Below are 22,561 nucleotides of genomic sequence, written 5' to 3'. Positions count from 1 at the left end.
AACACTGCCTACCTTTTGGATTAAATATAAAATGTAATAGTTCTGTTTCTTTTGTCCTGTAATAGTTCCCTCCCCCAAAGCCATATGCGCTACCAGAACGCAGGCGTCCGCCCAGGCCTGTATTATATTTCATATCTGGACGGTTGTGGCAGCGTATAATGATATTAATCGGGCTATCATGAAGCTGACAGTACAGAGGGTGTAAACACGTATTCCATGCGTTGAAATCCAGAGGTGTGACGCCATACGCTCACTGGTCGCTTGCCGATACCTAAGTAGTGAGCAGTCTGGATCATGAGCTCGCGATTCTGGACGAAATCCGTGACACAGTGACTGCACTGTGAGATATTGCATGATCCCCCAGTGTCGTCGCTGTGGCATACCTGACACACCCCTGTAATCTAGAGACTTCCCCTGTAATCTTGAGACTTCCCCTGTAATCTAGAGACATTCCCTGTAATCTACAGACACCCACTGTAATCTAGATCCCCCTATAATCTATAGCTCCCCTATAATTTAGAGCCCCCTATAATCTAGAGGCACCCCCTATAATCTAGAGGCATCCCCTATTATCTAGAGGCACTCCCTGTAATCTAGAGCCCTCCTGTAATCTAGCGCTCCCTATAATCTAGAGGCACCCTCTATAATCTAGAGACAGCATCCCCTATAACCTAAAGGCACCCCCTATAATCTAGAGGCACCCCCTATAATCTAGAAGCACCCCCTATAATCTAGTCACACTCCCTATAATCTAGAGGCATCCCCTATAATCTAGAGGCACCCCCTATAATCTAGAGGCACCCTCTATAATCTAGAGACAGCATCCCCTATAACCTAAAGGCACCCCCTATAATCTAGAGCCACCCCCTATAATCTAGAGGCACCCCCTATAATCTAGAGGCATCCCCTATAATCTAGTCACACTTCCTATAATCTAGAGGCATCCCCTATAATCTGGAGGCACCCCCTATAATCTAGAGGCACCCCCTATAATCTAGAGGCACCCCCTATAATCTAGAGGCACCCCCTATAATCTAGAGGCACTCCCTATAATCTAGAGGCACTCCCTATAATTTAGAGGCACCTCCTATAATCTAGAGGCATCCTCTATAATCTAGAGGCACCCCCTATAATCTAGAGGCACCCCCTATAATCTAGAGGCACCCCCTATAATTTAGAGGCACCTCCTATAATCTAGAGGCACTCCCTATAATCTAGAGGCACTCCCTATAATCTAGAGGCACTCCCTATAATCTAGAGGCACTCCCTATAATTTAGAGGCACCTCCTATAATCTAGAGGCATCCTCTATAATCTAGAGGCACCCCCTATAATTTAGAGGCACCTCCTATAATCTAGAGGCATCTTCTATAATCTAGAGGCATCCCCTATAATCTGGAGGCACCCCCTATAATCTAGAGGCACCCCCTATAATCTAGAAGCACCCCCTATAATCTAGAGGCACCCCCTATAATCTAGAGGCACTCCCTATAATCTAGAGGCACCCCCTATAATCTAGAGGCACCCCCTATAATTTAGAGGCACCTCCTATAATCTAGAGGCATCCTCTATAATCTAGAGGCACTCCCTATAATCTAGAGGCACTCCCTATAATCTAGTCACCCTGCATAATCTTCTCTTGTGTAGATTGTGGGACATGTCTATAGAATATGGGGCAATGTTACATGGGGGTCTCACGGGGGCCTTGTGCCATGCATGGGGGGTCATGTCTGGGACCTGCCATTTTGAGGACGGTGCCTGATTTTCCATTGCTTCTTGGTTGTTCTTTCCTGCAGTATCCGCACTTCCTGAAGAGAGACGCCAACAAGCTGCAGATCATGTTACAGCGCCGGAAGCGGTACAAGAACCGCACCATCCTGGGCTACAAGTCCCTGGCGATAGGGGTCATCAACATGGCAGAGGTGACACCCATGTATATGTGTGTATATATACTGTGCGGTGCTGGGTGCAGGGCTAAGCACCAGATCTGACCCCAATGTCACCGACGTCACTCCCATCATCCTCCGCAGAGCAGACAGCCAAGGGCGCCACACCTAACAATACCTCTTCATGGAGCGCCCCCTTAAGTCTCTCCAGAAATCCACCTCATAAAGTATGTGCCAAACCTGCGGAGCCGCTGTGCCCCTACATGGGTCACACATGAAATGTCCAGCGCTAACCATAGGCCCAGGAGCTCACTATCGACTGCTCTTAGACCCATGATAATATCCAGGTTCCCTACTCAATACTGGGCCGTCCCCCTCCTCATTACTGGGCCATCCCCCTCCTCATTACTGGGACACCCCCCTCCTCATTACTGGGCCGTCCCCCTCCTCATTACTGGGACATCCCCCTCCTCATTACTGGGACATCCCCCCTCCTCATTACCGGGACATCCCCCTCATTACTGGGACATCCCCCTCCTCATTACTGAGACTCCCCTCTACTCAATACTGGGCTGTCCCCCTCCTCATTACTGGGCCATCCCCCTCCTCATTACTGGGCTGTCCCACTCCTCATTACTGGGCTGTCCCACTCCTCATTACTGGGTCTTCCCCCTCCCTCCTCATTACTGGACCATCCCCCTCCTCATTACTGGGCTGTCCCACTCCTCATTACTGGGCTGTCCCACTCCTCATTACTGGGTCTTCCCCCTCCCTCCTCATTACTGGGCCATCCCCCTCCTCATTACTGGGCCATCCCCCTCCTCATTACTGGGACATCCCCCTCCTCATTACTGGGCCGTCCCCCTCCTCATTACTGGGACATCCCCCTCCTCATTACTGGGCCGTCCCCCTCCTCATTACTGGGACATCCCCCTCCTCAATACTGGGCCGTCCCCCTCCTCATTACTGGGACACCCCCCTCCTCATTACTGGGCCGTCCCCCTCCACATTACTGGGACATCCCCCTCCTCATTACTGGGACATCCCCCCTCCTCATTACCGGGACATCCCCCTCATTACTGGGACATCCCCCTCCTCATTACTGGGACACCCCCCTCCTCATTACTGGGCCGCCCCCTCCTCATTACTGAGACTCCCCTCTACTCAATACTGGGCCGTCCCCCTCTTCATTACTGGGCCGTCCCCCTCTTCATTACTGGGCCGTCCCCCTCCTCATTACTGGGCTGCCCCCCTCCTCATTACTGAGACTCCCCTCTACTCATTACTGGGCCGTCCCCCTCCTCATTACTGGGCCGTCCCCCTCCTCATTACTGGGCCGTCCCCCTCCTCATTACTGGGACGTCCCCCTCCTCATTACTGGGACGTCCCCCTCCTCATTACTGGGACGTCCCCCTCCTCATTACTGGGACGTCCTCCTCCTCATTACTGGGCCGTCCCCCTTCTCATTACTGGGCCACCCCCCTCCTCATTACTGGGCCACCCCCCCTCCTCATTACTGGGCAATCCCCCCCTCCTCATTACTGGGCCATCCCCCCTCCTCATTACTGGGCCATCCCCCCTCCTCATTACTGGGCCATCCCCCCTCCTCATTACTGGGCCATCCCCCCTCCTCATTACTGGGCCGTCCCCCTTCATTACTGGGCCGTCCCACCTCCTCGTTACTGGGCCATCCCCCCTCCTCATTACTGGGCCGTCCCCCTTCATTACTGGGCCGTCCCACCTCCTCGTTACTGGGCCATCCCCCCTCCTCACTACTGGGCCGCCCCCTCCTCTTTACTGAGACTCCCCTCTACTCATTACTGGGCTGTCCCCCTCCTCATTACTGGGCCGTTCCCCCTCCTCGTTACTGGGTCATCCCCCCTCCTCATTACTGGGCCGTCCCCCTCCTCGTTACTGGGCCGTCCCCCTCCTCGTTACTGGGCCGTCCCCCTCCTCGTTACTGGGCCGTCCCCCTCCTCGTTACTGGGCCGTCCCCCTCCTCGTTACTGGGCCGTCCCCCTCCTCGTTACTGGGCCGTCCCCCTCCTCGTTACTGGGCCGCGCTCCTTCCTTGTTACTGGGCCGTCCCCCTCCTCTTTACTGGGCCGTCCCCCTCCTCTTTACTGGGCCGTCCCCCTCCTCATTACTGGGCCGTCCCCCTCCTCATTAATGGGCCGTCCCCCTCCTCATTACTGGCCCATCCCCCCTCCTCATAACTGGGCCGTCCCCCTCCTCATTACTGGCCCATCCCCCCTCCTCATAACTGGCCCATCCCCCCTCCTCATTACTGGCCCATCCCCCCTCCTCATTACTGGCCCATCCCCCCTCCTCATTACTGGCTCATCCCCCCTCCTCATAACTGGGCCGTCCCCCTCCTCATTACTGGCCCATCCCCCCTCCTCATAACTGGGCCGTCCCCCTCCTCATTGCTGGCCCATCCCCCCTCCTCATAACTGGGCCATCCCCCCTCCTCATTACTGGGCCACCCCCCCTCCTCATTTCTAGGCTTTACCCCTCCTCATTACTGGGCTGTCCCCCTCATTACTGGGCCGTCCCCCTCCTCATTACTGGGTCGTCCCCCTCCTCATTACTGGGACATCTCCCTCCTCATTACTGGGCCGTCCCCCTCCTCATTACTGGGACATCTCCCTCCTCATTACTGGGCCGTCCCCCTCCTCATTACTGGGTCATACCCCTCCTCATTACTGGGACGTCCCCCTCCTCATTACTGGGATGTCCCCCTCATTACTGGGCCGTCCCCCACGTCATTACTGGGCTGTGCCCCTTCCTCATTACTTCGCCGTCCCCCCTCCTCATTTCTGGGCCACCCCCCCTCCTCATTACTGGGCCGTCCCCCCTCCTCATTACTGGGAAATCCCCCCCTCCTCATTTCTGAGCTGCCCCCCTCCTCTTTACTGGCCCATCCCCCCTCCTCATAACTGGGCCATCCCCCCTCCTCATTAGTGGGCCACCCCCCCCTCCTCATTACTGGGCCACCCCCCCTCCTCATTTCTAGGCTTTACCCCTCCTCATTACTGGGCTGTCCCCCTCATTACTGGGCCGTCCCCCTCCTCATTACTGGGTCGTCCCCCTCCTCATTACTGGGACATCTCCCTCCTCATTACTGGGACATCTCCCTCCTCATTACTGGGCCGTCCCCCTCCTCATTACTGGGTCATACCCCTCCTCATTACTGGGACGTCCCCCTCCTCATTACTGGGATGTCCCCTCATTACTGGGCCGTCCCCCACGTCATTACTGGGCTGTGCCCCTTCCTCATTACTTCGCCGTCCCCCCTACTCATTTCTGGGCCACCCCCCCTCCTCATTACTGGGCCGTCCCCCCTCCTCATTACTGGGAAATCCCCCCCTCCTCATTTCTGAGCTGCCCCCCTCCTCTTTACTGGGCCGTCCCCCCTTCTAATTACTGGGACATCCCCCCTCCTCATTACTGGGCCATCCCCCTCCCTCCTCATTACTGGGCCGCCCCACTTCTGATTACTGGGCCGTCCCCCCTCCTGATTACTGGGCTGTCCCCCTCCTCATTACTGGGCCGCCCCGCTTCTGATTACTGGGCAGTTCCCTCTCTTCATTACTGGGCCGTCCCCCCTCCTCATTGCTGGGACATCCACCCTCCTCATTACTGGGACATCCCCCCTCCTCATTACTGGGCTGTGCCGCTCCTCATTACTGGGCCGTCCCCCTCCCTCCTCATTATTGGGCCGTCCCCCTCCCTCCTCATTACTGGGCCGTCCCCCTCCCTCCTCATTATTGAGCCGTCCCCCTCCCTCCTCATTACTGGGCCGTCCCCCTCCCACCTCATTACTGGGCCGCCCCGCTTCTAATTACTGGGCTGCCCCCTCCTCATTACTGGGCTGTCCCCCTCCTCATTACTGGGCCGTCCCCCTCCTCATTACTGGGCCGTCCCCCTCCTCATTACTGGGCCGCCCCCCTCATTAATGCGACTCCCCTCTACTCATTATTGGGCCGTACCCCTCCTCATTACTGGGCCGCCCCCATCCTCATTACTGAGACTCCCCTCTACTCATTACTGGGCCGCCCCTCTCCTCATTACTGGGCCGTCCCCCTCCTCATTACTGGGCCGCCCCTCTCCTCATTACTGGGCCGCCCCTCTCCTCATTACTGGGCCGTCCCCCTCCTCATTACTGGGCCGCCCCTCTCCTCATTACTGGGCCATCCCCCTCCTCATTACTGGACCGCCCCCCTCATTACTGGGCCGTCCCCCTCCTCATTACTGGGCCGCCCCTCTCCTCATTACTGGGCCATCCCCCTCCTCATTACTGGACCGCCCCCCTCATTACTGGGCCGTCCCCCTCCTCATTACTGGGCCATCCCCCTCATTACTGGGCCGCCCCCATCCTCATTACTGAGACTCCCCTCTACTCATTACTGGGCCGCCCCTCTCCTCATTACTGGGCTATCTCCCTCCTCATTACTGGGCCGTCCCCCTCCTCATTACTGGGCCGTCCCCCTCCTCATTACTGGGCCGCCCCTCTCCTCATTACTGGGCCATCCCCCTCCTCATTACTGGACCGCCCCCCTCATTACTGGGCCGTCCCCCTCCTCATTACTGGGCCATCCCCCTCATTACTGGGCCGCGCCCCTTCCTCATTATTGGGCTGCCCCCCTCCTTTTTACTGGGCTGTCCCCCTTCCTCATTACTGGGCTGTTCCCTCCTCATTACTGGGCCGCCCCCCTCCTCATTACTGGGCTGTCCCCCTCCTCATTACTGGGCTGTCCCCCTCCTCATTACTGGGCCATCCCCCTCCTCATTACTGGGCTGTCCCCCTCCTCATTACTGGACCATTCCCCCTCCTCATAACTGGACCATCCCCCCTCCTTATTACTGGGCCACCCCCCCTCCTCATTACTCATTACTGGGCCGTCCCCCTCCTCATTCCTGGCCGCCCCCCACCTCATTCCTGGCCGCCCCCCACCTCATTACTGGGCCGTCCCCCTCCTCATTCCTGGCCCGCCCCCCACCTCATTACTGGGCCGTCCCCCCTCCTCATTACTGGGCCGTCAAGCCTCCTCATTACTGGGCCGTCCCCCTCCTCATTTCTGGGCCACCCCCCCTCTTCATTACTGTGCCGCCCCCCCTCCTCATTCATGGGAAAACCCTCCCTCCTAATTACTGGGCCATCCCCCCACCTCATTACTGGGCAGTCCCCCCTCCTCATTACTGTGCCGTCCCCCTCCTCATTTCTGGGCCACCCCCCCTCCTCATTCATGGGAAAACCCTCCCTCCTAATTACTGGGCCATCCCCCCACCTCATTACTGGGCAGTCCCCCCTCCTCATTACTGTGCCGTCCCCCTCCTCATTTCTGGGCCATCCCCCCCCTCCTCATTACTGGGCCGTCCCCCCTCCTCATTACTGGGCCGTCCCCCCTCCTCATTACTGGTCCGTCGCCTTCCTCATTACTGGGAAATTCCCCCCTCCTCATTTCTGAGCTGCCCCCCTTCTCTTTACTGGGCCGTCCCCCCTTCTAATTACTGGGACATCCTCCCTCCGCAATACTGGGCCGTCCCCCTCCCTCCTCATTACTGGGCCGCCCCGCTTCTGATTACTGGGCCGTCCCCCCTCCTCATTGCTGGGCCATCTCGCCTCCTCATTACTGGGCCGTCCCCCCTCCTCATTACTGGGCTGTCCCCCCCTCATTACTGGGGCATCCCCCCCTCATCATTACTGGGCTGTCCCCCTCCTCATTGCTTGGCCGCCCCCCCTCCTCATTACTGGGCCGTCCCCCCTCCTCATTACTGGGACATCCCCCCCTCCTCATTACTGGGCCGTCCCCCCTCCTCATTACTGGGCCGTCCCCCCTCCTCATTACTGGGCTGTCCCCCCCTCATTACTGGGGCATCCCCCCCTCATCATTACTGGGCTGTCCCCCTCCTCATTGCTTGGCCGCCCCCCCTCCTCATTACTGGGCCGTCCCCCCTCCTCATTACTAGGCCATCCCTCTCCTCATTTCTGGGCCACCCCCCCTCCTCATTACTGGGTCTCCCCCCCCTCATTACTGGGCCGCCCCCCTCCTCATTACTGGGAAAACCCTCCCTCCTAATTACTGGGCCATCCCCCCACCTCATTACTGGGTCCCCCCACCTCATTACTGGGCCGCCCTCCCTCCTCATTACTGTGCCGTCCCCCTCCTCATTTCTGGGCCACCCCCCCCCACCTCATTACTGGGCCGTCCCCCCTCCTCATTACTGGGCCGTCCCCCCTCCTCATTACTGGTCCGTCCCCTTCCTCATTACTGGGAAATTCCCCCCTCCTCATTTCTGAGCCGCCCCCCTTCTCTTTGCTGGGCCGTCCCCCCTTCTAATTACTGGGACATCCTCCCTCCTCATTACTGGGCCGTCCCCCTCCCTCCTCATTACTGGGACATCCCCCCTCCTGATTACTGGGCTGTCCCCCTCCTCATTACTGGGCCGTCCCGCTTCTGATTACTGGGCCGTCCCCCCTCCTCATTGCTGGGCCGTCCCGCCTCCTCATTGCTGGGCCGTCCCGTCTCCTCATTACTGGGCTGTCCCCCCCTCATTACTGGGTCATCCCCCCCCTCATCATTACTGGGCCATCCCCCTCCTCATTGCTGGGCCGTCCCCCCTCCTCATTACTGGGCCGTCCCCCCTCCTCATTACTGGGACATCCCCCTCCCTCCTCATTACTGGGCCGTCCCCCCTCCTCATTACTGGGCCGTCCCCCCTCCTCATTACTGGGCCGTCCCCCTCCTCATTACTGGGTCCCCCCCCCTCATTACTGGGCCATCCCCCCACCTCATTACTGGGCCGTCCCCCTCCTCATTTGTGGGCCATCCCGCCCCTCCTCATTACTGGGCCGTGCCCCCTCCTCATTACTGGTCCGTCCCCTTCCTCATTACTGGGAAATTCCCCCCTCCTCATTTCTGAGCCGCCCCCCTTCTCTTTACTGGGCCGTCCCCCCTTCTAATTACTGGGACATCCTCCCTCCTCATTACTGGGCCGTCCCCCTCCCTCCTCATTACTGGGCCGCCCCGCTTCTGATTACTGGGCCGTCCCCACTCCTCATTGCTGGGCCGTCCCCCCCTCATTACTGGGCCGTCCCCACTCCTCATTGCTGGGCCGTCCCGCCTCCTCATTACTGGGCCGTCCCCCCTCCTCATTACTGGGCCGTCCCCCCTCCTCATTACTGGGCCGTCCCCCCTCCTCATTACTGGGCCGTCCCCCCTCCTCATTACTGGGCCGTCCCCCCTCCTCATTACTGGGCCGTCCCCCCTCCTCATTACTGGGCCGTCCCCCCTCCTCATTACTGGGACATCCCCCCCTCCTCATTACTGGGCCATCCCCCTCCTCATTACTGGGCCATCCCCCTCCTCATTACTGGGCCGTCCCCCCTCCTCATTACTGGGCTGTCCCACTCCTCATTACTGGGTCTTCCCCCTCCCTCCTCATTATTGGGCCATCCCCCTTCTCATTACTGGGCTATCCCGCTCCTCATTACTGGGCTGTCCCCCCTTCCTCATTACTGGGTCTTCCCCCTCTTCATTACTGGGCTATGTCTCCCCCTCGTTCCTCTTCCTTCATCATCCCCCTCCCCACTCTGTCCTTTGTCCTCAGGACTGGTGGCCCCCTCCTCATTATTGGGCCGTCCCCCTTCTCATTATTGGGCTATCCCGCTCCTCATTATTGGGCCGTCCCCCTTCTCATTACTGGGCTATCCTGCTCCTCATTACTGGGCTGTCCCCCTGTTCATTACTGGGCTGTCCCCCCTTCCTCATTACTGGGCTGTCCCCCCTCCTCATTACTGGGCCGTCCCCCCTCCTCATTACTGGGCCGTCCCCCCTCCTCATTACTGGGCCGTCCTCACTCATCATTACTGGGCCGTCCCCCCTCCTCATTACTGGGTCACCCCCCCCCCTCATCATTACTGGGCCGTCCCCCTCCTCATTGCTGGGCCGTCCCCCCTCCTCATTACTAGGCCGTCCCCCCTCCTCATTACTGGGCCGTCCCCCCCCCTCCTCATTACTGGGCCGTCCCCCCCCCTCCTCATTACTGGGCCGTCCCCCTCCCTCCTCATTACTGAGCTGCCCCCCCTTCCTCATTACTGGGCCGTCCCCCTCTTCATTACTGGGCCGTCCCCCCTCCTCATTACTGGGCCGTCCCCCCTCCTCATTACTGGGCCGTCCCCCTCCCTCCTCATTACTGGGACATCCCCCCCTCCTCATTACTGGGCCGTCCCCCTCCTCATTACTGGGTTGTCCCCCTCCTCATTACTGGGCCGTCCCCCCTCCTCATTACTGGGCCATCCCCCTCCTCATTACTGGGCCATCCCCCTCCCTCCTCATTATTGGGCCGTCCCCCTTCTCATTACTGGGCTGTCCCCCCTTCCTCATTACTGGGCTGTCCCCCCTTCCTCATTACTGGGTCTTCCCCCTCTTCATTACTGGGCTATGTCTCCCCCTCGTTCCTCTTCCTTCATCATCCCCCTCCCCACTCTGTCCTTTGTCCTCAGGACTGGTGGCCCCTGGTCTGCCACTGACATTGTGTCACTGTGGGATCCTTAGCAGCCATGTCTTGGTTCAGCCTGAGGTTGAGAGAAGCTGATAGGACGTGTAGTTGTAGTATCCACAGTCGGCCATTTTGCTCTTAGAATGTTAGAGTTAGAGGGGACCTCCAGGGTCATCTGGTCTTTTGCATTACAGGTGATGCAGCGTCCCACTGAGGGGATGAAGGTTCTGGACCTCCACAGTAACCACAAGGACCCTGCCATACGAGTGGCTGAGATCAGTATCTTCTCATTGTCCAGCCAGCCCATCGATCACGAGGAGGTCACAGCAGAGACCAGGACAAAGTCCAAGGGCCTCGGTGAGAAGCCTTCTGTCTAGGAGCTTCATACATCTCCCGATGTGATGGGTGGTGAAACGCGTGAGCTGCGCCCCTGCGGTGGAGACCTACAGCCCTGCCCCCCTCTACCTACTCTGTCCTAGGGACTCGTGGGCACAATGACGGCCGATATCAGAGTGACGCTTGTCGCGTAGTTGGCGGCAAATTTTCTGCTTTTATTCTACTGACAATAGTGAAGATAGAGACGCGGGGGACACCGCACCGTACTAGTTCCTGACTGCCTCTGTGCTACGTATACCCCAAGATGCTTAATCAGAACCCAGGGGGCCAACGTCTGTGCCGTACGCGGGTGCATAGCGGTGAGGTCTGTGCCATACGCGGGTGCATAGCGGTGAGGTCTGTGCCGTACGCGGGTGCATAGCGGTGAGGTCTGTGCCGTACGCGGGTGCATAGCGGTGAGGTCTGTGCCGTACGCGGGTGCATAGCGGTGAGGTCTGTGCCGTGCGCGGGTGCATAGCGGTGAGGTCTGTGCCGTACGCGGGTGCATAGCGGTGAGGTCTGTGCCGTACGCGGGTGCATAGCGGTGAGGTCTGTGCCGTGCGCGGGTGCATAGCGGTGAGGTCTGTGCCGTACGCGGGTGCATAGCGGTGAGGTCTGTGCCGTACGCGGGTGCATAGCGGTGAGGTCTGTGCCGTACGCGGGTGCATAGCGGTGAGGTCTGTGCTGTTTTCGGGTGCATAGCGGTGAGGTCTGTGCCGTACGCGGGTGCATAGCGGTGAGGTCTGTGCCGTACGCGGGTGCTTAGCGGTGAGGTCTGTGCCGTACGCGGGTGCATAGCAGGGAGGTCTGTGCCGTACGCGGGTGCATAGCCGGGAGGTCTGTGCCGTACGCGGGTGCATAGCGGTGAGGTCTGTGCCGTGCGCGGGTGCATAGCGCTGAGGTCTGTGCCGTACGCGGGTGCATAGCGGTGAGGTCTGTGCCGTACGCGGGTGCATAGCCGGGAGGTCTGTGCCGTACGCGGGTGCATAGCGGTGAGGTCTGTGCCGTACGTGGGTGCATAGCGGTGAGGTCTGTGCCGTGCACGGGTGCATAGCGCTGAGGTCTGTGCCGTACGCGGGTGCATAGCCGGGAGGTCTGTGCCGTACGCGGGTGCATAGCCGGGAGGTCTGTGCCGTACGTGGGTGCATAGCGGTGAGGTCTGTGCCGTACGCGGGTGCATAGCCGGGAGGTCTGTGCCGTACGTGGGTGCATAGCGGTGAGGTCTGTGCCGTGCGCGGGTGCATAGCGCTGAGGTCTGTGCCGTACGCGGGTGCATAGCGGTGAGGTCTGTGCCGTACGCGGGTGCATAGCGCTGAGGTCTGTGCCGTACGCGGGTGCATAGCCGGGAGGTCTGTGCCGTACGCGGGTGCATAGCGGTGAGGTCTGTGCCGTACGCGGGTGCATAGCGGTGAGGTCTGTGCCGTGCGCGGGTGCATAGCGCTGAGGTCTGTGCCGTACGTGGGTGCATAGCGGTTTGTTGGATGCTGGCGTAGTGTGATTCTCTTCTGTGTCAGGCCTTCGTCTGCCAGGAGTCTTGGGGTATTCACTGCCCCCCACGTTGCTCTCCTCCATAGAGCAGCACTCACCCCGGTGACAGTATGTTCCTCCATTTCGGCTGGTGAGGGAAGACTCCCGACCTCTGCCCCGGCTTCACCCTCCTCAGTGCAGGGCGGCTCCTCGTGGGCGTAGCTCAGCGTTCCCCTTGTTGGCCGGCCCATCAGGCTCCCTGTCTGTGCTGCGGAGAGCGGCGCCTGTCCCTGGTGTCGCTGTGTACAAAGGCCGGACTAATCGTTAGTACAGTGAGATGCAGCCACGGAGCCGCCATATCGGGGGCATTATAGGGGGGCATTATAGGGGGCATTATAGGGGGGGTACTATAGGGGGCGCGGTCTGGGGGATGGTACCTGTAGAAGTTCAGGGCTCTTAATGCATCTTGTTCTGTAGATGCTGAACCGTACTGGGAGGAGGAGGATGACGAGGACAGTTATTCTTCAGAGCCGGATGGCAGTGATGAAGGACAAGCACAGGTGAGTGGCGCGTCCTGTAGGACATGATCCAGCATGCTCACAGTCATGTGCTGTGCAGGCGCCAGACACTGACATGAGGTATCTGTTGGATTATGGCACATAGAGCAGCGGCTGCCGGGCTCCGCTATCACCTCGTGTCTCTCGGCCTCTCCCCGCACATTCCTGATAATCATCTCTCCTTACTCTAATGTAAGGGTCTCTTTGTGTTTTGACTTAATGCTAAGAAAGCAGAATAGCAGTGTAAAGCATGGGGGAGGACTAGAGCAGCAGCTGGGGCCGGTAATGAGGAGGAGGGGAATTGTATCTATGTCTGAGTGGATCTGAGACACTGACGAGGATCAGGGAAAAAACTCCATAGACCCCACTAGTCAGCCCACCGAGGGAAGAAGACCCACTCACAAGCTTAGATCATGCAACAGATGAGCTCTGCCCGCTGGTCGGCTCTGCCCACTGGACGGCTCTGCCCACTGGACGGCTCTGCCCCCTGAACGCCTCTGCCCCCTGGACGGCTTTGCCCACTGGACGGCTCTGCCCCCTGGACGGCTCTGCTCGCTGGACGGCTCTGCCCACTAGACGGCTCTGCTCCCTGGACGGCTCTGCCCGCTGGACGGCTCTGCCCCCTGGATGGCTCTGCCCACTAGACGGCTCTGCCCCCTGGACGGCTCTGCCCACTGGACGGCTCTGCCCCCTAGACTGCTCTGCTCCCTGGTCGGCTCTGCCCCATGGTCGGCTCTGCTCCCTGGACGGCTCTGCCCACTGGACGGCTCTGCCCCCTGGATGGCTAGGCCCGCTGGACGCCTCTGTCCGCTAGATGGCTCTGCCCCCTGGTCGGCTCTGCCCCCTGAACAGCTCTGCCCGCTGGACGGCTCTGCCCGCTAGACGGCTGCCCACTAGACAGCTCTGCTCGTTGGACGGCTCTGACCACTGGACGGCTCTGCCCGCTGGTCGGCTCTGCCCACTGGACGGCACTGCCCCCTGGACGGCTCTACCCCCTGAACGCCTCTGCCCCCTGGACGGCTCTGCCCGCTGGACGGCTCTGCCCACTGGACGGCACTGCCCCCTGGACGGCTCTACCCCCTGAACGCCTCTGCCCCCTGGACAGCTCTGCCCACTAGACGGCTCTGCCCGCTGGACGGCTCTGCCCACTGGTCGGCTCTACCCGCTGGTCGGCTCTACCCCCTGAATGCCTCTGCCCCCTGGACGGCTCTGCCCACTGGACGGATCTGCCCGCTGGTCGGCTCTGCCCACTGGACGGCACTGCCCCCTGGACGGCTCTACCCCCTGAACGCCTCTGACCCCTGGACGGCTCTGCCCGCTAGTCGGCTCTGCCCACTGGACGGGTCTACCCGCTGGTCGGCTCTACCCCCTGAACGCCTCTGCCCCCTGGACTGCTCTGCCCACTGGACGGCTCTGCCCACTGGACCGCTCTGCCCACTGGACGGCTCTGCCCCCTTGTCGGCTCTGCCCCCTTGTCGGCTCTGCCCCCTGGACGACTCTGCCCGCTGGACGGCTCTGCCCGCTGGTCGGCTCTACCCCCTGAACGCCTCTGCCCACTGGACGGCTCTGCCCCCTGGACGGCTCTGCCCACTGGACGGCTCTGCCCACTAGACGGCTCTGCCCCCTGGTCGGCTCTGCCCCCTGGATGGCTCTGCCCCCTGAATGGCTCTGCCCACTGGACGGCTCTGCCCCCTGGACGGCTCTGCTCGCTGGACGGCTCTGCCCGCTGGACGGCTCTGCCCACTAGACGGCTCTGCCCCCTGGTCGGCTCTGCCCACTGGTCGGCTCTGCCCCCTGGACGGCTCTGCCCCCTGGACAGCTCTGCTCATTGGATGGCTCTGCCCCCTGGACAGCTCTGCCCCCTGAACGGCTCTGCTCACTGGACGGCTCTGCCCTGTCTCATGCTGGATTACTGATGCACCATGTGAATTGGAGGCAACAAGAATGTAACAGCCCAAATCCTTCATAACCTCCATGGACTCCCCAGTCTATAAATAAGAAGAAGGAAAGGCCGTGCATGATGACTGTGGATGATGGGAGGAGTATGTGTGTGATGACTGTGGATGATGGGAGGAGTATGTGTGTGATGACTGTGGATGATGGGAGGAGTATGTGTGTGATGACTGTGGATGATTGGAGGAGTATGTGTGTGATGACTGTGGATGATGGGAGGAGTATGTGTGTGATGACTGTGGATGATGGGAGGAGTATGTGTGTGATGACTGTGGATGATGGGAGGAGTATGTGTGTGATGACTGGATGATTGGAGGAGTATGTGTGTGATGACTGTGGATGATGGGAGGAGTATGTGTGTGATGACTGTGGATGATGGGAGGAGTATGTGTGTGATGACTGTGGATGATTGGAGGAGTATGTGTGTGATGACTGTGGATGATGGGAGGAGTATATGTGTGATGACTGTGGATGATGGGAGGAGTATGTGTGTGATGACTGTGGATGATGGGAGGAGTATGTGTGTGATGACTGTGGATGATGGGAGCAGTATGTGTGTGATGACTGTGGATTAGTGTTGAGCGAGCACTAAAATGCTCGGGTGCGCGACCCGAGCAACGAGTCCAATGTTAGTCTATGGGAGACCCGAGCATTTTTGCGGCGGCACCCCCGGCAGTCTGTAGAAAGCCTAAAAAGTGCCCAAAACTATAGTGACAGTGCTCAAATGACATGGGGACAGCATGGGGACCGCCCCAGGAAGCATTTCTGACCCCCAGGTCACTGCTGTCAACAACGTGGTCAGAGATATTAAGCCACTTTTACGGGCTCACAATAAAACATTCCAAAAATGAAAGTGAAACGGTTTTCCTGTGAAATATGTAAAGGAACTTCCTTTCCAGGGTAAAGACTTGTGTATAAGGTAAAATAAATAACCAAAAACAAAAATACTCCTCCACACCTTGGGCTATGTTCACAAGTAGCATTTTTTTTGCATTTTTGCACTTTTGTATTGCTTTCAACCGTGACAAATGCATTCACCGGGAAATGTCATTTTAACATTTTAGAACCTTATCTGGCCATGTGTTGTGTGACACATGCATACAGTGCTGAAAAGACATGGGAACAGCATGGGGAAGACCCCTGGAAGCATCTCTGACACCCAGGTCACTGTCTAAAAGTGTGCCCATCAGAAGTGATCCTTGCCGCATCAAAAGATGCAGATTTGCAACTATCCCCGTGCAAGTTCTAGTCCCAGGGCAGTGTTCAATTGCACCTCCCCCATTCCTAGCAATGCAAGTGCAAGTACGCAGCATGCCACCCACCCCCAGGCTGCAATACCATACTGCTTGCTTGCACTTGAAATGGGGCCTTTTAGGCATGTGGAGGCGGAATCTGGCCACCACATCATGGCTGCGTTGGCGGCCTGGAATCCATACTCAGTCCCCGGCGGCCGGGTGTCCACGCTTGGTCCCCAGCCGCCCCTATTTGTCCTGGTGCGCCTTATACACAAGCGCGCATACCAAAACATTACCTATGCCCTCCTCAGTGCATTTAGTGAGAAGGACAGCCTAACCACAAACACGTGGACAAGTGAATGTGGCCAGGGATGGTCCATCTCACTGACGCCGTCACACTGGGTTAATATTGTGGAAGCCGGGACACAGTTGGACACTGGGATGCAACACGTCCTCCAGACATAGAGGATTGCAGGTCCTGGGTCAATCAGACTTCAACACAAAGTTCAGAAAGTAGACAGAAGCAGTGGTCGGCCTCCTACACAACATGTAAATTATTCATGATCATGAAGCCATCCATCTCCTTAGCTTTCTGTTCCTTGGAATGCAAGCGCATGTATGTAGTAGCGGCTACGCCTGAGGTGGTCTGCGTTTTGGCGCATATCCTACCTCCTCCGAGGATTGCTGGATGTTTTCCTGCTACTATCCCAGTTCTATGACTCCCGTTAAAACAAAGCTTCAGGTGATGAATGATGGATGAGGTGGTGGCAAAGGAGAAAGAGCAGGAGGAGCAAGGGCCATTCACATCAATATCAGACCAACCACACATGTCTTGTAGGATATGTTTCTGTACCAAAAGGAGCGGTTCGGCTACACAGTTATAGGGCATGCAGTGAGTGCAATGCTTACCAAAAATTTCGAGGCACTCCAATGCCCCTTGGAAGTGACATGGAGGTCAGAGGGCCTTAACTAAACCGTTTTTTCCATTTATAGCAACTGGGTCTCCTGTACACTGTTGGCCTAAGCAGTGAATGGAAGCTTTCCAAAAATTATGAGGAACTGCAATGCCCCTTGAAACAGACGTGGATTACAGCTTACTAAAAACCTTCTACCCATTATTGGGGAGTGGGTCTCCTTTAGTGTTCGCCTATGCATTGAAAAGCAAAGGCTGACTAAAATTAGGAGGAAATGCAATGCCCGTTGGAAGAGTCGTGGAGGTCAGAGTGGTTTAAAAAGACGGTTTTAATGCCCCTTGGAAGAGACGTGGAGGTCAGAGTGGTTTAACAAGACGGTTTTAATGCCCCTTGGAAGAGTGGTGGAGGTCACAGTAGCTTTACAAGACAGTTTTAATGCCCCTTGGAAGAGTGGTGGAGGTCGCAGTGGAATAAAAAGACAATATCAATGCCCCTTTGAAGAGTGGTGGAAGTCACAGTAGCTTAACAAGACGGTTTTAATGCCCCTTGGAAGAGTGGTGGAGGTCACAGTAGCTTAACAAGACGGTTTTAATGCCCCTTGGAAGAGCTGTGGAGTTCAGAGTGGTTTAACAAGACTTTTTTAATGCCCCTTGGAAGAGTGGTGGAGGTCACAGTGGAATAAAAAGACAATATCAATGCCCCTTGGAAGAGTGGTGGAGGTCACAGTAGCTTAACAAGACGGTTTTAATGCCCCTTGGAAGAGTGGTGGAGGTCACAGTAGCTTAACAAGATGGTTTTAATGCCCCTTGGAAGAGTGGTGGAGGTCACAGTAGCTTAACAAGACAGTTTTAATTTCCCCTTGGAAGAGTGGTGGAGGTCGCAGTGGAATAAAAAGACAATATCAATGCTCCTTGGAAGAGTGGTGGAGGTCACAGTAGCTTAACAAGACGGTTTTAATGCCCCTTGGAAGAGACGTGGAGTTCAGAGTGGTTTAACAAGACGGTTTTAATGCCCCTTGGAGGAGTGGTGGAGGTCACAGTAGCTTAACAAGACGGTTTTAATGCCCCTTGGAAGAGACGTGGAGGTCACAGTAGCTTAACAAGACTGTTTTAATGCCCCTTGGAAGAGTGGTGGAGGTCGCAGTGGAATAAAAAGACAATATCAATGCCCCTTGGAAGAGTGGTGGAGGTCACAGTAGCTTAACAAGACGGTTTTAATGCCCCTTGGAAGAGTGGTGGAGGTCGCAGTGGAATAAAAAGACTATCAATGCCCCTTGGAAGAGTGGTGGAGGTCACAGTAGCTTAACAAGACAGTTTTAATTTCCCCTTGGAAGAGTGGTGGAGGTCGCAGTGGAATAAAAAGACAATATCAATGCTCCTTGGAAGAGTGGTGGAGGTCACAGTAGCTTAACAAGACGGTTTTAATGCCCCTTGGAAGAGACGTGGAGTTCAGAGTGGTCTAACAAGACGGTTTTAATGCCCCTTGGAGGAGTGGTGGAGGTCACAGTAGCTTAACAAGACGGTTTTAATGCCCCTTGGAAGAGACGTGGAGTTCAGAGTTGTTTAACAAGACGGTTTTAATGCCCCTTGGAAGAGTGGTGGAGGTCACAGTGGAATAAAAAGACTATCAATGCCAATTGGAAGAGTGGTGGAGGTCACAGTAGCTTAACAAGACGGTTTTAATGCCCCTTGGAAGAGCTGTGGAGTTCAGAGTGGTTTAACAAGACACTTTTAATGCCCCTTGGAAGAGTGGTGGAGGTCACAGTAGCTTAACAAGACTGTTTTAATGCCCCTTGGAAGAGACGTAGAGGTCACAGTAGCTTAACAAGATGGTTTTAATGCCCCTTGGAAGAGACGTGGAGGTCACAGTAGCTTAACAAGACAGTTTTAATGCCCCTTGAAAGAGTGGTGGAGGTCGCAGTGGAATAAAAAGACAATATCAATGCCCCTTGGAAGAGTGGTGGAGGTCACAGTAGCTTAACAAGACGGTTTTAATGCCCCTTGGAAGAGCTGTGGAGTTCAGAGTGGTTTAACAAGACGGTTTTAATGCCCCTTGGAAGAGACCTGGAGGTCACAGTAGCTTAGCAAGACAGTTTTAATGCCCCTTGGAAGAGTGGTGGAGGTCGCAGTGGAATAAAAAGACAATATCGATGCCCCTTGGAAGAGTGGTGGAGGTCACAGTAGCTTAACAAGACGGTTTTAATGCCCCTTGGAAGAGACGTAGAAGTCACAGTAGCTTAACAAGATGGTTTTAATGCCCCTTGGAAGAGACGTGGAGGTCACAGTAGCTTAACAAGACAGTTTTAATGCCCCTTGGAAGAGTGGTGGAGGTCGCAGTGGAATAAAAAGACAATATCAATGCCCCTTGGAAGAGTGGTGGAGGTCACAGTAGCTTAACAAGACGGTTTTAATGCCCCTTGGAAGAGCTGTGGAGTTCAGAGTGGTTTAACAAGACGGTTTTAATGCCCCTTGGAAGAGACGTGGAGGTCACAGTAGCTTAATAAGACGGTTTTAATGCCCCTTGGAAGAGACATGGAGGTCACAGTAGTTTAACAAGACAATTTTAATGCCCCTTGGAAGAGTGGTGGAGGTCGCAGTGGAATAAAAAGACAATATCAATGCCCCTTGGAAGAGTGGTGGAGGTCACAGTAGCTTAACAAGACGGTTCTAATGCCCCTTGGAAGAGTGGTGGAGGTCACAGTAGCTTAACAAGGCGGTTTTAATGCCCCTTGGAAGAGACGTGGAGTTCAGAGTGGTTTAACAAGACAGTTTTAATGCCCCTTGGAAGAGTGGTGGAGGTCACAGTAGCTTAACAAGACAGTTTTAATGCCCCTTGGAAGAGTGGTGGAGGTCGCAGTGGAATAAAAAGACAATATCAATGCCCCTTGGAAAAGTGGTGGAGGTCACAGTAGCTTAACAAGACGGTTTAATTGCCCCTTGGAAGAGCTGTGGAGTTCAGAGTGGTTTAACAAGATGGTTTTAATGCCCCTTGGAAGAGACGTGGAGGTCACAGTAGCTTAACAAGGCGGTTTTAATGCCCCTTGGAAGAGAAGTGGAGGTCACAGTAGCTTAGCAAGATAGTTTTAATGCCCCTTGGAAGAGTGGTGGAGGTCGCAGTGGAATAAAAAGACAATATCAATGCCCCTTAGAAGAGTGGTGGAGGTCACAGTAGCTTAACAAGACGGTTTTAATGCCCCTTGGTAGAGACGTAGAGGTCACAGTAGCTTAACAAGATGGTTTTAATGCCCCTTGGAAGAGACGTGGAGGTCACAGTAGCGTAACAATACAGTTTTAATGCCCCTTGGAAGAGTGGTGGAGGTCGCAGTGGAATAAAAAGACAATATCAATGCCCCTTGGAAGAGTGGTGGAGGTCACAGTAGCTTAACAAGACGGTTTTAATGCCCCTTGGAAGAGCTGTGGAGTTCAGAGTGGTTTAACAAGACGGTTTTAATGCCCCTTGGAAGAGACGTGGAGGTCACAGTAGCTTAACAAGACGGTTTTAATGCCCCTTGGAAGAGTGGTGGAGGTCACAGTAGCTTAACAAGACAGTTTTAATGCCCCTTGGAAGAGTGGTGGAGGTCGCAGTGGAATAAAATGACAATATCAATGCCCCTTGGAAAAGTGGTGGAGGTCACAGTAGCTTAACAAGACGGTTTTAATGCCCCTTGGAAGAGCTGTGGAGTTCAGAGTGGTTTAACAAGATGGTTTTAATGCCCCTTGGAAGAGACGTGGAGGTCACAGTAGCTTAACAAGGCGGTTTTAATGCCCCTTGGAAGAGAAGTGGAGGTCACAGTAGTTTAACAAGACAATTTTAATGCCCCTTGGAAGAGTGGTGGAGGTCGCAGTGGAATAAAAAGACAATTTTAATGCCCCTTGGAAGAGTGGTGGAGGTCGCAGTGGAATAAAAAGACAATATCAATGCCCCTTGGAAGAGTGGTGGAGGTCACAGTAGCTTAACAAGACGGTTCTAATGCCCCTTGGAAGAGTGGTGGAGGTCACAGTAGCTTAACAAGGCGGTTTTAATGCCCCTTGGAAGAGACGTGGAGTTCAGAGTGGTTTAACAAGACAGTTTTAATGCAACTTGGAAGAGTGGTGGAGGTCACAGTAGCTTAACAAGACAGTTTTAATGCCCCTTGGAAGAGTGGTGGAGGTCGCAGTGGAATAAAATGACAATATCAATGCCCCTTGGAAAAGTGGTGGAGGTCACAGTAGCTTAACAAGACGGTTTTAATGCCCCTTGGAAGAGCTGTGGAGTTCAGAGTGGTTTAACAAGATGGTTTTAATGCCCCTTGGAAGAGACGTGGAGGTCACAGTAGCTTAACAAGGCGGTTTTAATGCCCCTTGGAAGAGAAGTGGAGGTCACAGTAGCTTAGCAAGATAGTTTTAATGCCCCTTGGAAGAGTGGTGGAGGTCGCAGTGGAATAAAAAGACAATATCAATGCCCCTTGGAAGAGTGGTGGAGGTCACAGTAGCTTAACAAGACGGTTTTAATGCCCCTTGGAAGAGCTGTGGAGTTCAGAGTGGTTTAACAAGACTTTTTTTATGCCCCTTACAAGAGCCATGCAGTACAGCATATTAAAAACATTATTCCCATTATTGGGGAGTGGGTTTCCCATAGTCTTTGCCTATGCCTTCCAAGCAAAAGCTGCCAAAAATTAGGACGGAAGAACTTGCAATGCTGGCAACACGGACCACGGTCACCCACTATTTTGTAGACCTCTCCACCTCAGGAATAAGAGAGTGAAAATTCTCCTTGTAGCGGGGTTCTAAAAGTGTCACCAACCAGTAATGACTGTCACCCAACATTTTGACAACGCGAGGGTCACGGTTAAGGCAGCGTAACATAAAGTCAGCCATGCGTGCCAAACTGGTAACGGGCAATACTTCCGTGTCCTCACCAAGATGACGACTGACCATGCTCTCCTCCTCCTCCTCCCCCCTGTCCTCAGGCCACCCATGCTGAACCGACGGTATGACAGTTGTACAGGTACTACCGTCTACAGCTCATGATACCAGCTCCTGTTGTTCCTCCTCCTCCTCTCCCTCATTGTCCCCCAATGCACGTTGGGATGAGATGAGGCTGGGCTGTGTGTAATCGCCCATTACGGCTTCTTGATTCATCTCATCATACTCTGGCTGCAATGCCTCCTCTTTAATTCTCTGCCGAGAGCGTTGCAAAAGACAGACAAGTGGAATGCTGACGCTAATGATGGCGTCATCGCCACTCACCATCTTGATGGACTCCTCAAAGTTTGTCAGGATGGTACAGACAGTACAGACCAAAAGTTTGGACACACTTTCTCATTTAAACATTTTTCTGTATTTTCATGACTATGAAAATTGTACATTCACACTAAAGGCATCAAAACTATGAATTATCACATGTGGAATTATATACTTAACAAAAAAGTGTGAAACAACTGAAAATATGTCTTATATTCAGGTTATATTAAAGCTCTCATCAGGAGATCTCTGCTACTGGAAGTGGAAAGGAAGAACAAAGACAAAACAATTTAAATAATAAAAATATGGGAGGAAGAGAAACCAATCACAAACAAAAATGTTTTTATAAAAATGCACAAAGCATGGGCAACAAACAAGGAGAATTGGAACTACTAATGCAGGAAAAGAAATATGATGTCATTGGAATCACTGAAACTTGGTGGGACGAT

General features: G+C 55.3%; 1 protein-coding gene across 9 annotated transcripts in view; it reads left to right on the top strand.

Moving 5' to 3' along the window:
- The window catches only part of LOC141257273 (phosphofurin acidic cluster sorting protein 2-like), a 552,835-nt gene that overhangs the window by 129,330 nt on the left and 400,944 nt on the right, over positions 1 to 22,561 (top strand). For all 9 annotated transcript variants that reach the window (XM_073671642.1, XM_073671643.1, XM_073671648.1 and 6 more), the window contains 3 exons: positions 1,796 to 1,921; positions 10,584 to 10,746; positions 12,709 to 12,791. In XM_073671642.1, coding sequence (XP_073527743.1) covers positions 1,796 to 1,921; positions 10,584 to 10,746; positions 12,709 to 12,791 — 372 coding nt within the window. The remainder of the gene's footprint in view (positions 1 to 1,795; positions 1,922 to 10,583; positions 10,747 to 12,708; positions 12,792 to 22,561) is intronic.

The sequence above is a fragment of the Phyllobates terribilis genome, unplaced genomic scaffold, assembly GCF_046119375.1.
Source record: "Phyllobates terribilis strain yellow unplaced genomic scaffold, ASM4611937v1 Scaffold_3__8_contigs__length_932513732, whole genome shotgun sequence".
NCBI classification, from domain to species: Eukaryota; Metazoa; Chordata; class Amphibia; order Anura; family Dendrobatidae; genus Phyllobates; species Phyllobates terribilis.
The sequence above is the reverse complement of the archived record's forward strand: the minus strand, read 5'-3'. Positions and strand labels throughout refer to the sequence as shown.